The sequence below is a fragment of the Scyliorhinus torazame genome, chromosome 9, assembly GCF_047496885.1.
Source record: "Scyliorhinus torazame isolate Kashiwa2021f chromosome 9, sScyTor2.1, whole genome shotgun sequence".
Lineage (NCBI taxonomy): Eukaryota > Metazoa > Chordata > Chondrichthyes > Carcharhiniformes > Scyliorhinidae > Scyliorhinus > Scyliorhinus torazame.
In genome coordinates, this window is record NC_092715.1 from 196,923,458 (window position 1) to 196,945,095 (window position 21,638).

General features: G+C 45.9%; 1 protein-coding gene across 3 annotated transcripts in view; it reads left to right on the forward strand.

The window, feature by feature from the left end:
• mllt3 (MLLT3 super elongation complex subunit) overlaps positions 1-21,638 on the forward strand; it is a 187,169-nt gene that overhangs the window by 131,252 nt on the left and 34,279 nt on the right. For 2 of the 3 annotated variants that reach the window (XM_072516933.1, XM_072516935.1), the window contains exons 7-9: positions 2,962-3,076; positions 9,967-10,069; positions 18,600-18,671. In XM_072516933.1, coding sequence (XP_072373034.1) covers positions 2,962-3,076; positions 9,967-10,069; positions 18,600-18,671 — 290 coding nt within the window. The remainder of the gene's footprint in view (positions 1-2,961; positions 3,077-9,966; positions 10,070-18,599; positions 18,672-21,638) is intronic. The other variant, XM_072516934.1, reaches the window with a different exon arrangement.

Here is a 21,638-nt window from a genome sequence, read left to right on the forward strand (position 1 = left end):
GGAATTTTACAGGGAAATTAGGTGGATAAGAGGAGCGCATGGCAGAATAGAATTGTAACAAAATGAATTGGACAAGTTGGGTTCAATCATACTTGAACTTCGTGAGAGTCACTTGTTCTGTAACCAGGTGTCATTCTCCAGGTTCTATACAAAATTAGCAAATGATATATGTCCTTCCTCACTACATTGCATTGTTTGAGGTAAAATGTTATTTCACTTTTAAATTTAAGTTATGCCAATATTTAACAGTCGGTGAACAGTCGCAGTAATGGCATATAGTAAATTAGGCATAATATATGGCGCATGAGGGAAGGAGTAACACCAGCTGCTCCCAGTTTTTATTAAACTGGGCATTTTTAATGTAAATGCGCAATTGTGGCTTATTTGAATATCTGTTTATCAGCCACTAGGAGATTTGGTTTTAAAATTAGCATTTATTTATATGCCGTTTTATGTTGCAAAATACCTTAAATTGCTTTACATATGAAGAATTACTTTGTAACTGCTGTTTATGCAAGAACAACAGTCCTTGCCTACATTGTTTCTACCTGTTGGCACAACGTAGTCACCATACAATGTGAAGCTCTCAAATATGCTGACAGAAGATGTAATTTGTCCCCTAATTTTTGAATCCCCTACAAATGCCACATTAAACATCGACCAAGTTAGCAAAGCTTCAGGGTGTCGTAGTCCATGTTATACTTGTTCCTATAATTTTAACCTTTATCCTCAAGATACCAAGAACATTGTACTGTTGGTTAGGATCAGTTTCTTTGGAGCCTTGTTTCCTATCCACCTAGGCTTTTCTTTCTCTGCACACTCTTATCTAATTTTTATCCTGCATCTCTCTAAGGTGTGACAAAGGTCTGGAACAAATTGGGCAGATACTTCTCCTTTCTGTCAGAGCATCCAACTTGCACTCCAGCTCTGACACTGAGCTGGTGAGATTATAAATGGAGACATCTACCATGTTTGTTCGGGACAATTTTGCTGTCCACAAACTTCCACATGCAGTCTAGGTAGACCTCTGCTTCTCCCAAGTTGATACTTTTGACATTTTTTTTAGCTCAGTTTTTTTTGCACATTGACTTGCGCTATGCACCAAAACACTGCCCAATATATTCAGTGTGCATTGCCGTGAACTTTTATGAACCGCTACAAGTTTAAAGGGAAAATAAACAGTGCTTCCATCTCCCTCTGCACCTATTTCCCAATGTTTGCACTCTTTTTATGATGAGCTTCATTTGGAAATATTCCCATTTGAAAACACACACTCTCATTAATAAGGTGGTCTATTTTGGTTGTTTAGGCCAGGACTGAGATCTCCCTGTTTCTGAATAGTGCCAAGGAACCTGTGATGGCCATTAATGCCTCATCTGAAGGATGTCACCATAGACTACTATCCCAGTGCAACATTTTTGTAAACTTGCCTGTAGTACCTGTTCAATTGCTTATATATGTTAAATCAACAGTGTTTGACTCTGCGTGCTACCAGTATGATCAATGTAACTCAGAATTGAAACAAGATGTGAATCAAAAATTCTTGTTGTCTGTTAATATTTGGATTCCATTCTAAACTCTCTTCTAACCAAATTTATCTTCTGTGCCTAGAGATGGGCCTGTGCAAATCTGTCCTGTTGTTTAGCCGCCTTAATCCTCCACTACTGCTGGGAAGAGATGAGAAAAGAAACAAAACAACTCATTGGGCACTGAAATTGATCATGATGTTTTGTTGCTTGAACTGCAGTGAATGTGCATAAAATTACTAATTATTTCAAGAATTCCAAATTTTCATATATTTGTTTATCGGTTAATCACAATCAGGCTGACTTTTTAAAATTCTATCTGAAAGGAATAGCTGGTATGGAACAAATTCATGTTGTGTATCTAAGCGATTAATTGTATGATGTGTCATGCAGTAAACCTTTTTTTAATATAAATTTAGAGTACCCAATTATTTTTTTCTAATTAAGGGGCAATTTAGTGTAGCCAATCCACCTATCTTGCACATCTTTGGGTTGTGGGGGTGAAACCCACGCAAACACGGGGAGACTGTGCAAACTCCACACGGACAGTGACCCAGAGCCGGGATCGAACCTGGGACCTCGGCACCGTGAGGCAGCAGTGCTACTCACTGTGCCACCATGCTGCCCAGTCATGCAGTAAACTTGAGAATTATCGTTGTAGTTTCATTTTTTTTCAAATTTCCAGGTTTCACTCATGGGTTAAGTGTTTCCAAGTGCAGTGCAAAGGTTAAAACCATGTTCAATTCCCCACTCTGTGCTGAATTAACTGGAATAAGGGCTGCAGGTGTATTTGTGCCTCTTGGCTTGATGAACCATGGTAGAGGAAGGGGGAAGATGGTGTTCTGGTAATGTCACCAGACTGGTAATCCAGGGGCCCAGACCAGTGCTCTGGGGGTGAGGGGTCAAATCCCACCATGGTAGCTGGTGGAATTTAAATTCAATTAATTGTAAAGCTAGTCTCAATAATATTGACCATGGAACCATTGTCAATTGTCATAAAAACTCATCTGATTCACTAATGCCCTTTAGGGAAGGAAATCTGCCATCCTTACCTGGCCTACAGGTGACTCCAGATCCACAGCAATGTGGTTCACTCTTAACTATCCTTCAAAGTGATGCGGTAGGCCATGCAGTTCAAGAGCAATTAAGGATGGGTAACAAATGCTGGCCTTACCAGTGATGTCCAAATCCCATGGAAGAATAAATAACAAAAAAAAGGAAGAACAAATTGACCAACATCTCTGTTCTTAATTTCGAAAGGTTGACCCTGTGGAAAATGTATATGTGGGAATGTGTAAGGACTGAATATGATTGTAATGTAATACCTCCTATCGTAAAATAGTCTCGGCTTCTCCTGGAGTCCAACTGCCAGCATCCAAATGGCTCCTTGCGTTGTAACAATTCTGTGAAGTTCCTTGCCTTTGTTTTTGAACAGGTCCATTGAGATCTATAATGGAAGACCTCCATTCTGAAGGCAATGAGTCAGATGAAGATGAGAACAGAACCCTGTCTGATGTAGAGAGATCATTAAATACTCATTGCGGAAGAAGGTTAGTATTGCAATGAGCTAATTAAAAGCAAATAAATAAATATCTAATTTTCTTGCATCAACTGTGTTCATATGTTAATTTGTGCTGAAAGCTTTAATTATGTTTTGTGCATGAGTTATTGAGAAAATTAACGGTGTGAATCACTTTTTAGCAAATCTGCATATTGGAGTGAGACATCTAGTCTCATTCTAATATGCACATCCATAATCTATCGAAGGCAATGGGATCTAACACCCCTTGCCTTGGAGATCATGGGTGAGTGCCGCTCAGTCCTGGTCTCCACAAATGGGGTGCACACAGAACAGCACTCATTGGGGGGGGTCTCCCAGGGGATCAGCGGTCCCCAGGCTCTTGCACTCTGGGCAGCCCGAGAACCTTGGCACTGCCACCCTGGCACCTGGAGCTCCTCAGTGCAGAAAACAGGACTAAGTGCGGCCTTGTTGGAATTATCCCCACTGAGGCCCCATAGTTACCAATTGGGTGTTCGATAGTGTGGTGTTTCTCGGCACTTTGAACACGCGGAAACACCCGTCTAAATGTGCTCGCTACGGAACTGGAACATTCGGGTAGATCGTGCTCGTAAGTGTCTTGTGAAACTTCAATGTTGCTTAAAAGTTAATTATTTCTAGTAATTAAGCCGAGTGCATTTTATTATTTTGTTCAGTGGTAACTGTCAAAGTGAATATCTATACATGTTTTAGTTTAAAGAAAGCCTGATCCAGGTGTTTAATTAAAGAACATGTGCAAAGTGTGGTGAGTGGTGCTGCGTATTATTGCTCCATGGGTTGTGTTTGTTTAACACTTTTTCGCTATTTTAAAATTAATGTTTACGAGATGTGGACGGCGCTGGCTAGACCAGCAATTGTTGCCCATCCCTAATTGCCCTTGAGAGGTGGTTGGGAGCTTCGACCTTGGACCGTTGCAGTCCATGTGGTGTGGTACACCTACAGTGCTGTTAGAGAGGGAGTTCAAACATTTTGACAGTGAAGGAACGGTGACACATTTCCAAGTCAGGATGGCGAGCTTGCAAGAATGTTCTTGAACTTGGCTTTTTTAATACCAGTTATAAAATGATACGGCAGTATTACATGTGTGGTTGTATTCTATTCCATGCATATACTGTGAGATGAAGGCAGGTTCATAGAATTTCTTATCCAAATAAAATAATCAGAAGCTAGATTTTTAGTATATGCTGCTATTGCATTAAGTTCTGCTCGTGTAAAAGACATGGAGTCTCCACATTGTTTGCTGTCATGTTCTTTTCTACATTGTAGCTTGAGAGGTGACTGAAATAACTTTTCAACACTTGGAGTGATGCAATAATGTTTAAAACGTTTGATTATAATTCTTTTTACTGTGGTGTCCATATACGTAAATATCGAGTATAGACCTTTTCATAATTACCCCGAAAACTAAATGTAGAACTAGTCGTTTGTAAGGTTGCCATTGACTGCTCCGAAATGGGCAACTACAGTACCAGACAGCAAAGCCTGTTAATTCTGCATTTTCTTCTGAGGAGCTATCAATGAGGATGATTCCAAGAGAGTTAGCTTAAAGTACATGAATAGAAAATAGGAAAATCTCAAAGGAGAACTATGGGGTATCGTTTGTAGGTTTGTTAATAAAACGTTAATTGGTCCACCTAACAAGGTCCCCTGTTAATAAAATTGCTACATAAATATAGACGGAATAGACAATACAATTCTTAGTCACATTGCTGCATCTAACTTTTCTCTGCCTGAATAGATTTTTGTCTAATCTGTTAACCTCTTGTTGCATTTACTCAAGCTTTCCCATGTGGCTAAATTTCGATTGAACAATCCTAGACTGCTAGTTTTGGTGTAAAACCTGTTGCATTTAGGCATATGTTACTATTTACATTTCAAGTGCTCTATTAACTTATGCATATGTGTGTATTATTTGTTGCCTCCCTCCCAGAGGAGATTATGCTGAATTTGTACAAGACCCTAGGTAGACCTCAGCTGGAGTATTGTGTACAGTTCTGGGCGGCACACTATAGGAAGGATGTGAACGCGTTGAGAGAACGCAGGAAAGGTTTACAAGAATGATTCCAGGGATGAGAAACTTCAGTTATGAGGATAGATAGGAGAGAGGTTGCGAACGGTTCCCTTTGGAGCGAAAAGGGCTGAGGAGATTTGATAGTGATGTTCAAAATCATGAAGAGGGCTAGACAGAGTAGATGAGATACTTTGCGTTTGTAAAAGGACCAGGAACGGGAGGACACAAATGTAAAGCGATTTGCAAAAGAAATAAATGTGAGAAAAATCTTTTTCACAATAATGAGTAGTTCGGGTCTGGAATGCATTGCCTGCAAGTGTGGTGGAGGCAAGTTCAATCGAGGCATTCGGGAGGGCATTGATGTTTAGTTGAACAGAAACAATGCGCAGTGTATGGGGAATGGCAGAAGAATGGTACTAATCCATGATGCTCATTTGGAGAGCCGGTGCAGACACGATGGGCCAAATGGCTACTTCTGCGCCGTAACAGTTCTGTGATTCTGCAAATTGGATTAGATCCAATTCAAACAAAGTCAAACAGCATCTGCGGATAGAAACAGGAGTTAATGTTTCAGGTTCATCAGAACTGAAGGGTCATTGTGACCCAGCACATTAACTCTATTTCTCTCCACAAATGCTGCCAGACCACCTTGCAGCATGTTCTAATTTTTAATTTCCGATTTCCAGCATTCTGGAATATTCTGTCTTTCTTTCATTTAGAAAGTTCTTTCATACTGAAAATTTCTTTGCTTCACTTTTTGAGATGACTTCAATACTATTGCACAGTGTGGGCTTAGTTGTCAAACTTGAATGGCCACCGAAGAGCTACAGGCCAAAAAAGCAGTCTGTTTTCTGAAAAGATGGAAGGTTGATGAGTGAGTCTGCTCACATGATCCTAAAGCCCTTTAATTCAAGATGAGAAAATACTTGAAGCGTTTGATTCCAAAGGGGCACGATTTAACCAAAACATTTCTAAGTGTGATAGTGAGCAGGAACTGCGTTAATTGGTCCACCTAACGAGGCCCCTCTGGCTTCATGCCGCAAATGACGGTCTCGCTGGCTGATTCTCGGGACTGCGCTCGCCAGCCCTGCACTGGGGGAGAGCAACACTTAAACTGATCCTGCACAGCCAACCCCACTCCGCTCGCAGCCATGCCTCCGAGAAGACCAACCCTATGATTCGGGGATGCCAACCTGGACAGATTATTGGACGCAGTCGAGGCCAAAGGGGATGCCCTGTTACCCCCTGGGGTCTCACTCATACTGGCCAACTCCTCAGCCCCCACCCCTGCGATGAACGATACGTGCAGCCAACGATGTCCCCTGTGACCCTGCAAGAGAAGTTGACCCACAGCAGACGGGAGAGGTCCCAGACAGGCGGTAGGGCACCGGACATCAGAGTCCTCACCCCGTAAGAGGACCAGACCCTGGAGGTTACGAGAGTGACCGAGTACAAATCTGTCACCAATGTAGAAGTTGGCGTACGGCGCAGAGTTGAGGATCCACGGATCCCACTCGGATGACCTGTCACACGTGACTAATTAATGCCATACTGACTGACCCAGCCCTACCATTGGCCGCATGTTCATTCTCCAGCAGGATCTCCATCCAATAGGCGTTGGCCCATCCGGGGTGGTTCCCGTCTCCCATGAGAACATCTCGGGGGAGAGCCACCGTAGATGGGTCATCCCCCCCCCCCACCCTCCACCAGCACAGAGAAGCACACCTTGATGGGCAACAATAGTGGACAAGCTTCTGTGGCACATTCTGGTGAGCACCACAAAGTTGCAGTTGCACATCAAGTGGAGACAGGAATGTCCAGGTGAGACAGCAGTCGGAGGTCTGTTGGATCCAGCTGGGTCCCAGTTAGATGCTCAGCCTCTGAACCAGGTTTACCCGAAGCTGATGCGGACGATAGGGTGTGGGTGTGACATTCCGAGGGGGATGTCAGCGACCCTCCAGCGGGTCCATAACCTATTGGAGGAGTCCCAGAGGCTACAGGCACAGGAGATGGCGACTGCAATGCATGGCATCAAGGCCAACACTGCTAGGGTGGCAACCACAGTGGAAAGCCTGGTGCACGCCATCGGCGGCATGAGTGGAGGTGCCCAAGGTGTGGCTCAGTTGGTGACCACCATGACTTGAGTGCTTTGACAGTGTGTGCCAGTCGCTGGGGGATGTGACCCAGTACTAGACGGACTTTGAAGAGGCGATGCGAGGCATGTCTAGTTTCGGATGGGCATAGCCGAGGCGCTGCAGAGCATGTACCGGTCACTGGGAGATGTGTCCCAGTCGCAAGTGGGCATTGCCAGGGCCCTCCAGAGCACGTCCTAGTCACTGAGCAGCATCGCAAGGATATCAACATTGTGCTGCAAACGTTGGGGAGCCGCCAGGGCTGTCAGAACCCAATGACACAGCGGCAGCTGAGGCTCGATCTAGTTGCCCCTCTGTCCCGGGGTGATCCCCAGGACCCTATGGGCACCGACCGGGAGGAGGGTGTGCTTGGTGCCAACATGGAGCCACCCTGGCGACAGCAGCCACCTGCTCTCCCAATACCCACCCCACTGACAATGGCACATCTTGGATCAGCACCCGGTACAGGGTGGGACGGCGGGGCATGTGCTGCCATCAAGTGCGCTGGGGCCCTCCGGCCCCAAAGGACGTCCACCAGGGGCATTGAAGGCCACAGGTTGTGGTAGGCAGCAGGCTGCCTCCATCGCTGATGTACATCCTGGGGACGCACGGTTGAGGGCACGGGGGAGAGAGTCTGGGAGGGGTGGGGAAGAGGGAAAACGTCATCAGAGGATTGGGCAGTTGGAGGGCACATGTTAATTAATAAAAATCATTGACTTCCTCCCTCTCTCTCTCTCTCTCTCTCTCTCTCTCTCTCTCTCTCTCTCTCTCTCTCTCTCTCTCTCTCTCTCTCTCTCTCTCTCTCTCTCTCTCTCTCTCTCTCTCTCTCTCTCTCTCTCTCTCCTTCCTCCTTTCTTTCCTTGCTTCCTTTCCTGCTTTTCTTCTTTCCTCCTGTCCTTTCCTTATCTCCGCTCAGTGACAGCTCGGATGGCTGCATGGGCCTCATTGTAGCGGGTCTCTGCATCGGTCACCAGCCTCCATACTGGAGTCATTAGCCAGGTCCTCAACGGGTACCCCTTATCCCCCCAAGAGTCAAACGGCCATCCTGCGGTGGTCCTCCACGAGGCTGCTGCTGTCTGACTGCCCCAAAATGTAGCTGTTATGCACACTCCCTGGGAAGCGTGCACATGTGCATGATCGTCATATGGTCGCACAATAGTTGAGGTGTTCAGGGAGTGGAAACCCTTCCTCTTGATGTCGGGCGCTCCCAGACCTCCCGGTGAGCACAAGGTGACGTGTGCCATCTATTACCCCTACATGGGGCATCCGTCTGGCGGAGAACCCTGCTGCCCGAGCATCCTTTTGGGCCCGATCCATGTCGATGTTTATATAGTTCACTGCCTGGGCAAACAGGGCATCCCTGACCTCACGGATGCACTTGGTGGACTGTAGCTTGAGATGTCACACAGGTCCCCGCTCGAGCTCTGGAATTATCCGGAGGCGTAGATGTTCAGAGCTGTGGTGAACTTGACAGCCATCAGGTGCGGGTATCTGCCTCTTCCACGTGGTGCCAGGTCTGTGAGGACATGGCACAGGTACCGCACTGCTTCCTTGTCGAGACGGAGCTTCCTCCGGCACACGCTATCCGTCTTCTGTTTGAACGCCCAGCACCTGTACACCCTGGGCCATCGCAGGCCTCCATCTCTGGGTTCCTCCCTGGCCTGATGGTCGGCCGGGTCCTCGGGTTATGGTACGGGCCTCTACACATGGGCCACCGCCTCGAGCCTCTGTCGACACTGCTGTCCCAGCCTTCATAGAATCATAGAATTTATAGTGCAGAAGGAGGCCATTCGGCCCATAGAATCTGCACCGGTGCTTGGAAAATGCACCCTACTTAAGCCCCGCCTCCACCCTATCCCCGTAATGCCTCACAGTGAATTAAACAATGATTCCAAATAATGTCCTGACCAGCTGCCTCCTTAATCCTTATTATAACTTGTTTTTTCCAGTCCTGTTGCTCCAGCATATGGCCACCTAGCCTGCCAGCACCACAGGGCAGCTTTTGCAGGGTCCAAGATATCATCCATACCATTTAATAACTAAGGAATTGGAGAGGGTGAGGGACTAAAAACCAATGGTGTCTTCCACCCTGAAACCCTCCAGTCCCGTCCCGTCCCCCCCACCCAGCACGCCCTGCCCACGCACCCCAGGCCGCAAAGTCACTGGACCACTACCCCAGACTCCCACACGTAATGTTACCTGGAATGGCCACTGGTCCCCTCCCTGGTGCTGGGACCCAGCCCCTGGGTGTTCAGATGTTGCCTCCCACAGTGTTCAGGCATAGTGTCCCGGTCTCCAGGTTTGATTGAGTTGCTAAGCCATAACCCCCACATGCTACATGGCACGCCTACCCATGGGAGATTTGGGATGGGTGAAGTGCTCACTTAACTACAATTGCCAATTCCATATTAGCAATAGCATTCAGCTGCAGGACCAAGAAGCCTCCGTGGTCAGTGGGAGTTATGGGTGGTTGGTAGGCAGACAGGCTGGGGCTGGGATCGACACAATCCAGCGGTTGGCATGGTGGACCCGCGGACGCTGAGCCACCCATCTCCCCCAGGCTCATTGCCCAGGATCGAAGATGGCTATTCACCTCCTCGGGTCACCGCAGCAGCCCTTCCGCCAGCTTCATGTTTTTAAAAAGGAGTACTAACCAGTGCCCGCGTGACCACTTGCTATGAGATTTTCCTGCCCCAACCTTTTATTTGTGCCTAAACTTTGTGCTTTTCTTTATTACAGAATGAGTTTGAGTGATGGAAGTGACAGTGAGAACAGTAGCAGTTCTACCCCACCCAGAAGTGAAGCACCTCCAATACTAAAAGCCAACAACAGCAATAACCAGGTATAAGAGAAAGCAATGCAATGAACTGCAGGCATTTATGCGCAAGTCATTTCAAGAAAACCTAACCTAAAACCTCTGTTAAAATCAAGGTCTCTGAAATTTCATATTGTTAAATTATATTCCTCTTGACATGCTATCAATCTAAGTCATTGCATTCTGATCATTTATCAGTTCATACTGCATTAATTCATCAATTTGTATCTTATTCAGTACTGTTGGTCATCCTGTGAGTAAATTAATATTTATAATGCCGGTTAGAATCTCTGCAGTGCAGAAGGCCCATTGAGTCTGTACCGACCTCGGACCCTACCTAGGCCCATTCCCCCACCGTATCCCCGTAGCCCCACTTAACCTCACCTAACCTATACATCTTTAGGCACTAAGTGGCAATTTATCATGGCCAATCCACCTAACCTGCACATCTTTGGACTGTGGGAGGAAACCGGAGCTCCCCGAGGAAATCCACATAGAGAAAGTGCAAACTCCACACAGTCACCCAAGACCGGAATTGAATCCGGGTCCCTGGCGCTGTGAGGCAGTAGTGCTAACCACCTTGCTGAAGCCTGGTTATACTTTCAACTGCCGACCGAACTTGTCTGAACTGTCTTGGTGGTATGATTCGTATCAAATTCCAAATTCTTTTTCCCTTTCCCACTACTTTGGCACTTTCTAGAATCTCACGTGTTTTCACCTTGTTTAAAAATGCTCCTTTGTTCCATCCGAGGTTTCTCCTTGAAATTTCCTCCTCCAGCCTCTGTACTAAGCAGTGACTTATCCCTGCGATTTCAATCTTAATCTCTCTCGCCTTCTCCCTGCCCCAATTTTTAAAATTCCCGTTCTCTCTCAAAGTCTTTTTGTGTTCACTCTTTTTCACAGCCATCTCATGTGGCCTCTCTCCCCCTCACCACCCACATCCCCACCCTCTAACTCCAGTTGATTCTACATCGGCAAATGGAAACATGTTCCCGCCCAAGTCACTTACAATTACACTTTTAAATTATCTACTACCTAACCTTTGTGGCCTCCTTGTTGCTGTTGGTCTGCTCAATCACCCCTTCTCTTTTACTTGGATGGCATAGTGAAACGTTTTACTCTCTTTGTACTTGCACGTGTCACTGGAATAGTCCTTGTCTTGCTCAAGTTCAAGGATGCAGATTTGAGCATTATCAGGCACACAACACGCTTAGCCAGCTATCAGACTGGACTATATCAAGCACTGATGGACCTTGCACTCTTTTGCCAAAAGCACTCACTTGCCTAGATAGCTTCCAATCTCATGCTCTAAAAACTTCAGCTCATTGAAAAGTCTGCTGCCATGACATATTCTGCCCCTAAGCCTGTTCACCTACCTGCCCTGTGCTTGCTGACTGACATTGGTTCCAGGTCCCTCAGTGCGCAGTTTTAAAATTCTCATCTGCAAAAGTTAAAATCATTTTTGTGATCTTGCTTTTCTATATGTCCAACCCTGGAATCTCCCTCCGATAACTTTCTTCGCCTGACTCTACCTTTTGCATATTTCTCCATCCTTCATCCCAATATTGGTTGTTATGCCTGTACCAGTCTGTGTTCCTGCTATGGATTTCTCTCTTTAAGCTGCTCCATCTCTTTCCTTTCCACTTCTGAACTTCTTTGAAACCCAACTCTTCTGGACAGGTTTTTAGTCACCCTTTGACTGTGAGGTTGTTTTTATTGGAGTGTGTCTGTCAAACACCTCGGGGGGTGTTTTCCTACTTTAAAGGAGCTATATAAATTCAAGTTGTAGATTTGACATAAAAATAACACCTGTCCCAGATTGGCAGCAATGACTTCTCTACAATAGGCTCCTCGGAGATTGTGATGACTCATTGTGTGGTTATTCTTCTTCTCCCTCTCCTTGCAAAGAAATATCTTCTCCTTGGTCCGAACAAGATGGTTGTGAGCAGGAGTGAGAAAATATTTTTGTCCTATCCATTTGGATCATGGAGGGTGCCATCTCTAAATATATTCTTCATATTTCAATCTTTTTTTTTTAATAAACAGTTTATTGAGATATTTTTTGTATTATAACAACACAATAAACATTGTACATGAAACTATAAACATAGTGCAAAAGCCGTCTCCCTCCCTTACATGTCCCACCTTTATTAACCCCCTACTCGAAGCTAAACTAAACCCCCACCCTCCCCCTTCTGCTGATGATTAATTTTCCGCGAAGAAGTCGACGAACGGTTGCTACCTCCAGGCGAATCCAAACAGTGACCCTCTCGAGGCAAACTTGATTTTCTCCAAACAGCGAAATCTAGCCATGTCCGATAGCCAGGTCTCCAACTTCGGAGGCTTTGAGTCCTTCCATGCTAATAGTATCCGTCTCCGGGCTACCAGGGAAGCAAAGGCCAGAACGTCTGCTTCTTTCTCCTCCTGGATTCCCGGGTCTTCCGACACTCCAAAAATCGCCACCTCTGGACTCAGCGCCACCCTTGTTATTAACACCGTGGACATGACATCTGCAAACCCCTGCCAAAATCCCCTAAGCTTCGGACATGCCCAGAACATGTGGACATGGTTCGCTGGTCCTCCCGCACATTTTGTGCACCTGTCTTCCACTCCAAAGAATCTGCTCATCCAGGCCAGTGTCATGTGAGCCCGGTGAACAACCTTAAATTGTATCAGGCTGCGCCTGGCACATGTTGCGGATGCGTTGACTCTACTCAAAGCGTCCGCCCATAGACCATCCTCTATCTCTCCTCCCAGCTCCTCCTCCCACTTGCGCTTCAGCTCCTCGGTCTGCGTCTCCTCTGACCCCATAACTTCCTTGTAAATGTCCGAGACTCTCCCTTCTCCTACCGACCCTCTGGAAACTACCCTGTCCTGAATCTCCCTTAGCGGTAGGAGCGGGAAGGTTGACACCTGTTTACATAGGAAGTCCCGCACCTGCAGATAACTGAATTTGTTTCCCCTCGCCAATCCAAACTTCTCCTCCAGCGCCCTCATACTCGGAGAGCTCCCCTCTATAAACATATCCCCCATCCTCTCAATCCCTGCTCTCCGCCATATCCGGAACCCCCCATCCATACATCCCGGTGCAAACCGGTGATTATTACAGATTGGGGACCAGACCGATGCTCCCTCTGCTCCCACATGTCTCCTCCATTGCCCCCAGACTCTCGGGGTCGCCACCACCACTGGACTGGTAGAGTACCGTGCCGGCGGGAATGGCAGAGGTGCAATTACCAACGCCCCCAAACTGGTGCCCTTGCATGAAGCCGCCTCCATATGCTCCCATGCCGACCCCCTCCCCCACCACCCACTTCCTGATCATGGCTATATTAGCCGCCCACTAATAGTTACTAAAATTTGGCAGCACCAGCCCGCCCTCTCCCCGACTCCGCTCAAGCATTACCTTCCTTACCCGTGGAGTCTTGCCCGCCCAAACAAAGCCAGAGATCACTTTGTTGACCCGTTTAAAAAAGGACCGTGGAATAAAGATGGGGAGACATTGAAACACGAACCGGAATCTCAGTAGGACCATCATCTTCACCGTTTGCACCCTCCCAGCTAATGACAACGGGAGCGCGTCTCATCTCCAAAAATCGTCCTTCATTTGGTCTACTAGCCAGGCCAGAGTTAATTTATGCAGCCGGTCCCATTCCCGCGCCTACTAATCTATATGGCAGCTCCCCCAATCGCCTCTCCTGTACCGCAATCATCTCACTTTTCCCCATATTTAGCTTATACCCCGAAAACCGGCCAAATTCCCCTAGAATTCTCATGATTTCTTCCATCCCCTCTGATGGGTCCGATACATACAGAAGCAGGTTGTCTACATAACCCCCCCCCCCTCCTCCCGGGGACCGGCTCCTTCCAGCTCCTTGAGACTCTCCGAGCAATTGCCAACGCCTCTATAGCTAGCGCGAACAACACTGGGGAGAGGGGGCATCCCTGTCTCGTCCCCCGATGCAGCCTAAAATAGTCCGATGTTGTCCTATTCTTCTGTACACTTGCCACAGGAGCCTGATACAGCAACCTGACCCAGTCAATAAAGCCCCGCCCAAATCCGAACCATCCCAGTACCTCACACAGATAATCCCATTCTACCCGATCTAAAGCCTTTTCTGCATCCATTGCGATCACTACCTCCACACCCCTACCTTCTGAGGGCATCATGATCACATTTAACAACCTTCTTACATTGGCCACCAACTGCCTATCCTTAACAAACCCCATCTCGTCCTCCCTAATAACGTCCAGAACACAATCCTCAATCCTGGAGGACAAAACTTTGGCCATCAGTTTGGCATCCACATTCAACAGGGATATCGGCCTGTAGGATCCACACAGCTCCGGGTTCTTGTCCCACTTCAGAATCAGCGAAATCGTGGCCTGTGACATCGTCGGGGGCAGCACCCCTCTTTCCCTTGCCTCATTGAACATCCTCATCAACACCGGCCCCAATATCCCAGAGAACTTTTAATATAAACTCTACTGGGTACCCATCCAGCCTCGGGGCTTTACCCGCCTGTAAGGCCTTCAGACCCTCCACTATCTCTTCCAACCCGATCAGGAGCCCCCAGCCCTTCTACCAGCTCCCCGTCCACCTTTGGGAAATTCAGTCCCCCCAAGAGGTGCCTAATCCCCTCCGGCCCCGTAGGGGGTTCCGACCTATACAGCCTACTGTAGCAATCCCTAAACTCCTTATTCATCCCTGCTGAATCTCCAACCAGGTTCCCATCTCCATCGTTTACTTTCCCTATCTCCGTGGCTGCCTCCCTCTTTCTAAGCTGCTGTGCAAGCGTTCTGCTGGCCTACTCTCCATGCTCACAGATCGCGCCCCTCGCCTTTCTCAGCTGCTCCACCGCCCTCCCTGTGGTTAACAAACCAGCCTCCGCCGTTCCCTTAAAAGCCCTGCCTTTGGGGTCTCTGCATACCTCCTGTCGACCTGTAGTATCTCCTTAACCAGTCGGTCTGTCTCTGCCCTGTCCACCTTCTCCCTATGGGCCCGTATCGAGATCAGCTCCCCTCTGACCACCGCCTTCAGTGCTTCCCAGACCATCGCTGCTGAAATTTCCCCCGTGTCGTTGACCTGCAGGTAGTTCTGAATACATTTCCTCAGCCGCTCGCACACCCCTTCATCAGCCAAAAGTCCCATATCTAACCTCCAGTGCGGGCGCTGGTTACTGTCTTTACTAACCTGCAGGTCAACTCGGTGCGGAGCATGATCTGAGATTGTGATCGTCCAGTCCACCACCCCTGCCAGTCATATTTCAATCTTAACTTGTTCATTAGCCTGTACCTCTGTTTTTAGTTGGTGTGATGACTTGCCATTTGCATCCATGAAGTTATATTCCATGCTAGAATTTATCATAAAGGATGTGATAAATGGATACTTGGATAATCATGATCTGATTGGACATAGTCAGCATGGATTTACAAATGGGAAATGATGTTTGACAAACTTGTTGGAGTGTGTAGGGGTGTTACGAACAAAATTGATAAAGGAGCATCAATGGACAGTGTTTGGAGTTTCAGAAGGCTTTTGATAAAGTCCTCCACAATAGGTTGAGTAGCAAAATAAAAGCATATGGGATAGAAGCACTATAATGGCATGGATTAAGGATTGACTAACGAGCAGAAAACAGGATAGGAATAAAAGGTGATGTTTTCGCATTGGCAGGCTGTGGTTAATGGGGCACCTCAAGGATCAGCAGTTGAACCTCAGCTGTTCACAATATAGATCAATGATTTGAATGTGGGAACCAAATGTAATATTTCCAAGTTCTGCAGCAATGTGTATTGTGAGGAAGATGTAAAGCAGCTACAGGAAGATCCAAACAGACTTGGTGAATGGGCAGGAGCATGGCAGATAGGGCTGGTTTAGCACAGTGGGCTAAACAGCTGGCTTGTAATGCAGACGAGGCCAGCAGTGCGGGTTCAATTCCCGTACCGGCCTCCGCGAACAGGTGCCAGACTAGGGACTTGCAGTGCCCCATTAGCCACAGCCTGCCATTGCGATTTCAGAATAAGGGGGAATCCAATTAGGACCGAGATGGGGCAAAATTTCTTTACACGGAAGCCTGTGAATCTTTGGAGGACTGTAGAAACTCAGTCATTGAGTATGTTTAAGGTAGAGATTGATGGATTTCTGATTAACAATAACGTGAAGGGTTATGGGGATCGTGTGGGTAGAAGGCATTGAAGTGCCTGATTAGCCATGGGCTTTTTAGCACAGGGCTAAATCACTAGCTTTGAAAGCAGCCCAAGGCAGGCCAGCAGCACGGTTCAATTCCCGTAACAGCCACCCCGAACAGGCACCGGAATGTGGCGACTAGGGGCTTTTCACAGTAACTTAATTGAAGCCTACTTGTGACGATAAGCGATTTTCATTTCATTTTCATTTCATCATATTAAATGGCTCAATGGGGTGAATAGCCTACTCCTGTTCCTATCTTCCTATGTTCCAAATTGATTTTGTTTGAGCGAATTCAGTTCCGGAATGGTTTTTAGAACTAACTTGTCCCTTCGAACTGTCTTGCTGTGCGAGTATCTTAACACGTTTGCGGTTTTTTATGTGAAATTCTTTTGCTTTTGATCACTCGAAAGCTGTCTTCTCATGGTTCAACACTTTTCTATGCTTCATTTTGAAATGCAGTCAAGTATTCTATTGTATATACTAAATCCAAATAAGAATGAACAATGAAAATCAAACTATACAGTTATGAAATTCAAGGGAAATGTTTCACTTGGTAAACTAGTGTAATAGTTTGGTTGCGTCGTTTGGCATTAAATGTCGGAATTCAGAGCTGAACTTATAAATACGAGTTGCCTCACTGCGAGCTGATTGCAGGAAAAGACAAGTGGTCTTTGAACTAGAAATTATTTTCAAGCCTTACCATAACCTGGCCTGTTGAGCTCTTCTGTTAACTTCTTGGTCTCGAAAAGCTGATCCCGGTAAATGTGCTCAAATAAGACAAATTGGGTGCACCATGATAATATCTACATTGAACATTGCAGATAATACCTAGATTCAATAATTTTGTTGAGTCACCTTGTGCCCTCAGCATGTTTAGATTCAATGCACTACCTAGGATGGTGTTTATTTGCAAAATGATAGCATTTAAGATGGGTGCTTTCAACTATAGCCACTATTGCATATTCTGAACACACTTCTGAGATTATGTAAGCCATCTTCTATGACCTGTGATGAATGATCTAAATTTTAATGAATACATGTGGGGCCCAATTAATATTTATAAGAGCAATATTATAGCTATTTTGGCATTTTCTACAGCAGATAACTTTAAATTTCCTGCCTCCCCCTTTCATTTTTAACTGATTCTGACTCTGTACAGAAAACCATTGTGAAACCGAAAAATGATTTCTGCTGGACTATGTAAGCAATATTTCCATGAATTGGTTCTTGGTAAAGGGTATATTTCTGGTAGAAGATGTCCATTTCTCTGTTGAATTCAGGTAGTAAGCTCCAGGGTAATAGTCGTCCAGTCTTGTTTCTTCCAAAGTAAGCTTTTCTAAAAAGGGGGAAAGAATGGTAGACTCGTGGGCTTGTGTAACTGAATGACCTTTAACTTCTAAATGTTGGTAGTAGTGCTCGTGGAAGGTTAGGTTTTGTTTGGCCTTGTCTGCATCTATTTGTCGACGATGCTAACAGTGGGTTAACCACTGTGCCCCACATGCATTAGCACAAAAGTAACTTCTGTCTATAGGACAGAGCAGCAACTGCACTTTTCCCCTTTGTCAGTAAGTTTATTTATTTAGGCAAATGTTTGAACCATTGATGAGCAAGAAGTAAATCTTAAAAGACATTGATACAATTTCTAAAGTTCTCTTGGCTGGTGTTCCACTTGCACAATGAAAACCAACAGATTTTTAAGTAATAATGTATGATCTTTTACATAATATTTTTGACTGGACTGAATCTTTACAGTGCATTTCCTAATGGTTCATTAGAAAAGACTGAATATTGACAGATAACACACATAACATTACATCAGGCAATATTTTTCATCGGGCAATACTTTTCATTAAATTCAAGCATGGTCAAGTCCAGAAAATACTTCCAGGTAATTTAAGGTTTCTACCCATGTCTGAAATTTTAGATATTGAATAAAATTGGGACGTCCTCCTGTAACTATAGCAATTGCATATTTTACCTTCTATGCAGAGAACTAGCCAGTGATCCCAATCACATCAATGTCTTAAATTGACATTGAAACTGTAAAATATGTTGGTTCGTAGCCAAGCAATTGGAAGAGAAACTAAAAAATGAAGTGGCCCATTTCTGGGAAGAGGGAGCTTAATAGGGTCTTGTTGACAGCATAGATGGAGATATGGAAAAGTCTTGGATGATGATCCCCATAAAGAGGAAAGTGTAGGAATGGGATGGGGAATTTCTGGAAGTTACTCAAAGTTGGGGTGGGTGGAAATCTTAAGACCAGTACTTTCTAATATAGCCATTTTTACTGAACCCGAGTACAGACAAAAGTGAATAGCACTGAGGATCTTTGTAGCTGAAGTCTTTACGCCTCTGTTATAACAGGTGTTAGAAGTCAAAAGCCCATTAAAGCAAAGCAAACCTGAGAAAACAATAAAGAATGGTGAATATGACCAGGTAAGCTGTGTTTCATGCTTTCTTGAAGTTCTTTCATACAGCAGCATATTACAGAAGTTCCATCAGCGTAGTGTATGTGTACATATGTTCTATTGTGTGCCACTCAAAGTAGAGCTATAGAGCATGGGCAAGTTCTGATACTGGTACGTTTGTCCTGCCTTATTTCTTCATCATGCAAGTACCTCAAAACGTCCAGTGGGGAAAAGTCACTGAGGGAGAAACAGTCTAGGAGTTTAAAACATTTTCAAATTTCTTGTGTCAAGATTTTCTATCCAAGCTCACAAGTTCCACCTGTGGATCAGCCCCATCTCTCCTTTCTTTCCGTTGACAGCAGCTGTTGTACCAATGGAAAATTCTTGAATTTCCGAATGAGACAGTTAGTGCCTCTGAAGCCATCTTTGTTCTGACGTTTCTGAAGTTTCTTGCTATTTCTGTTGACATAGTTACATAAAGACAACTTACAACACAGAAACAGACCACTTGCCTCAACAGGCCCATGCCAGTCACCCTCACCTTGTAGCAAAAGCTGAAAATGATGATTTTATGCAAAATAATTTCACTTGCTGAAAGTTATTCTTCAGCATCCAGTTAGCAGTCAAAACCTGCAGTTCACCACCACAGAAGGACTGCTTTAGTAGCATTGGTCAAGGCATGCTCTTGCCCAAAGAGATCTGCTCGAGCTGGTATTCAGTAGGCTCTTGTGTAAGTGTATATGTTTCAACGCCTACCCCAGAATAAGGGAACAATATTTTTCTAAAATATATCTGACTTATACCATGTAAGAAAGGCATTTGCTTGCAGAGAAATACATTTTATGGAGTTGCAGGTTCTTTGACCCGGCAGAGAAATACATTTTATGGAGTTGCAGGTGCCTTGACCCACATTGCTGGTTCAAACAATGTCCTGGACATTCTAATAGAACCAAGGTTAGAACCGTACATGGCCAAAAGCGTCATTCACGATGTTAACATGGAATCAGGGAGCCTCTTGACTGGGAATTTGGGATGTAGCGTGTTTTTAAAAAAAAATTGAATTTGATGGTGACCAACTCTCTGAAAAAGGAAATAAAGGGTTGCCATCCGAGGTAGAACCTTTCAGCTGACCTTATTAGGTACTTGATTTTTGCAAAGTGTAAAAATCCCATCAGGCTGTCGAGCCAGGCTGCTGCACTAGGCAGGGACGACAACCTCCAGCCAAACAAGATTCGCCTGCAGGATATAAGGAAGCAAAGGCAAGAGCATCTGCCTTCGCCCCTGTCTAACTCCAGCAAGTTTGAGATCCCAAAAATAGCCCCAAAGGGCATGGCTCCAAGTCAACCCCAAGAATTTCTGACGTGATGATGAAGAAGGAGACCCAAAAGTTCATGAGCCTAGGGCAGGACCAGAATGTATGTGTGATGGACAGAGTACCACTCGCACCTATCCCCTACACCTTCAAAAAACACACATTCAGGCCCTGGTCAAATGCGCCCTATGCACCACCTTGAATTGTCTCAAGCTGAGTCTCACGCACAAAGAGGTAGAGTTGACTGTATATAGAGTCACGTTCCACTCCCCATTCTCTTTTTTTAAATAAATATTTTATTGAAAATTTTTGGTCGACCAACACAGTACATTGTGCGTCCTTTACACAACATTATAACAACACAGATAACAATGACCTATTTTATATAAACAAAAAACAAGAAATAAATAAATATTAAATAACAAAAATGAAAACTAGCCCTAATTGGCAACTGCCTTGTCACAAGCTACACCCCCCCCCCCCCCCCCCATCCCCAAATCCTGGGCTGCTGCTGCTGCCTTCTTTTTTCCCCCCATCTATCTATCCGCAAGATATTCGACGAACGGTTGCCACCGCCTGGTGAACCCTTGAGCCGACCCCCTTAGGACGAACTTAATCCGCTCTAGCTTTATGAACCCCGCCATGTCATTTATCCAGGTCTCCACCCCCGGGGGCTTGGCTTCTTTCCACATTAACAATATCCTGCGCCGGGCTACTAGGGACGCAAAGGCCAAAACATCGGCCTCTCTCGCCTCCTGCACTCCCGGCTCTTGTGCAACCCTAAATATAGCCAACCCCCAGCTTGGTTCGACCCGGACTCCTACTACTTTTGAAAGCGCCTGTGTCACCCCCATCCAAAACCCCTGTAGTGCCGGGCATGACCAAAACATATGGGTATGATTCGCTGGGCTTCGCGCACCTCGCACACCTATCCTCCACCCCAAAAAATTTACTGATCCGTGTTCCAGTCATATGTGCCCTGTGTAATACCTTAAACTGAATTAGGCTTAGCCTGGCACACGAGGACGACGAGTTTACCCTGCTTAGGGCATCTGCCCACAGCCCCTCCTCGATCTCCTCCCCTAGCTCTTCTTCCCATTTCCCTTTTAGTTCATCCACTATAGTCTCCCCTTCGTCCCTCATTTCCCTATATATATCTGACACCTTACCATCCCCCACCCATTTCTTTGAGATCACTCTGTCCTGCACCTCTTGTGTCGGGAGCTGCGGAAATTCCCTCACCTGTTGCCTCGCAAAAGCCCTCAATTGCATATACCTGAATGCATTCCCTTGGGGCAACCCGTATTTATCGGTCAGCGCTCCCAGACTCGCGAACTTCCCATCCACAAATAGATCTTTCAGTTGCGTTATTCCTGCTCTTTGCCACATTCCATATCCCCCATCCATTCCCCCCGGGGCAAACCTATGGTTGTTTCTTATCGGGGACCCCCCCAATGCTCCAGTCTTTCCCCTATGTCATCTCCACTGTCCCCAAATCTTCAGTGTAGCTATCACCACCGGGCTTGTGGTGTAGTTCCTCGGTGAGAACGGCAATGGGGCTGTCACCATAGCCTGCAGGCTAGTCCCCCTACAGGACGCCCTCTCTAATCTCTTCCACGCCGCTCCCTCCTCCTCTCCCATCCACTTACTCACCATTGAAATATTAGTGGCCCAATAGTACTC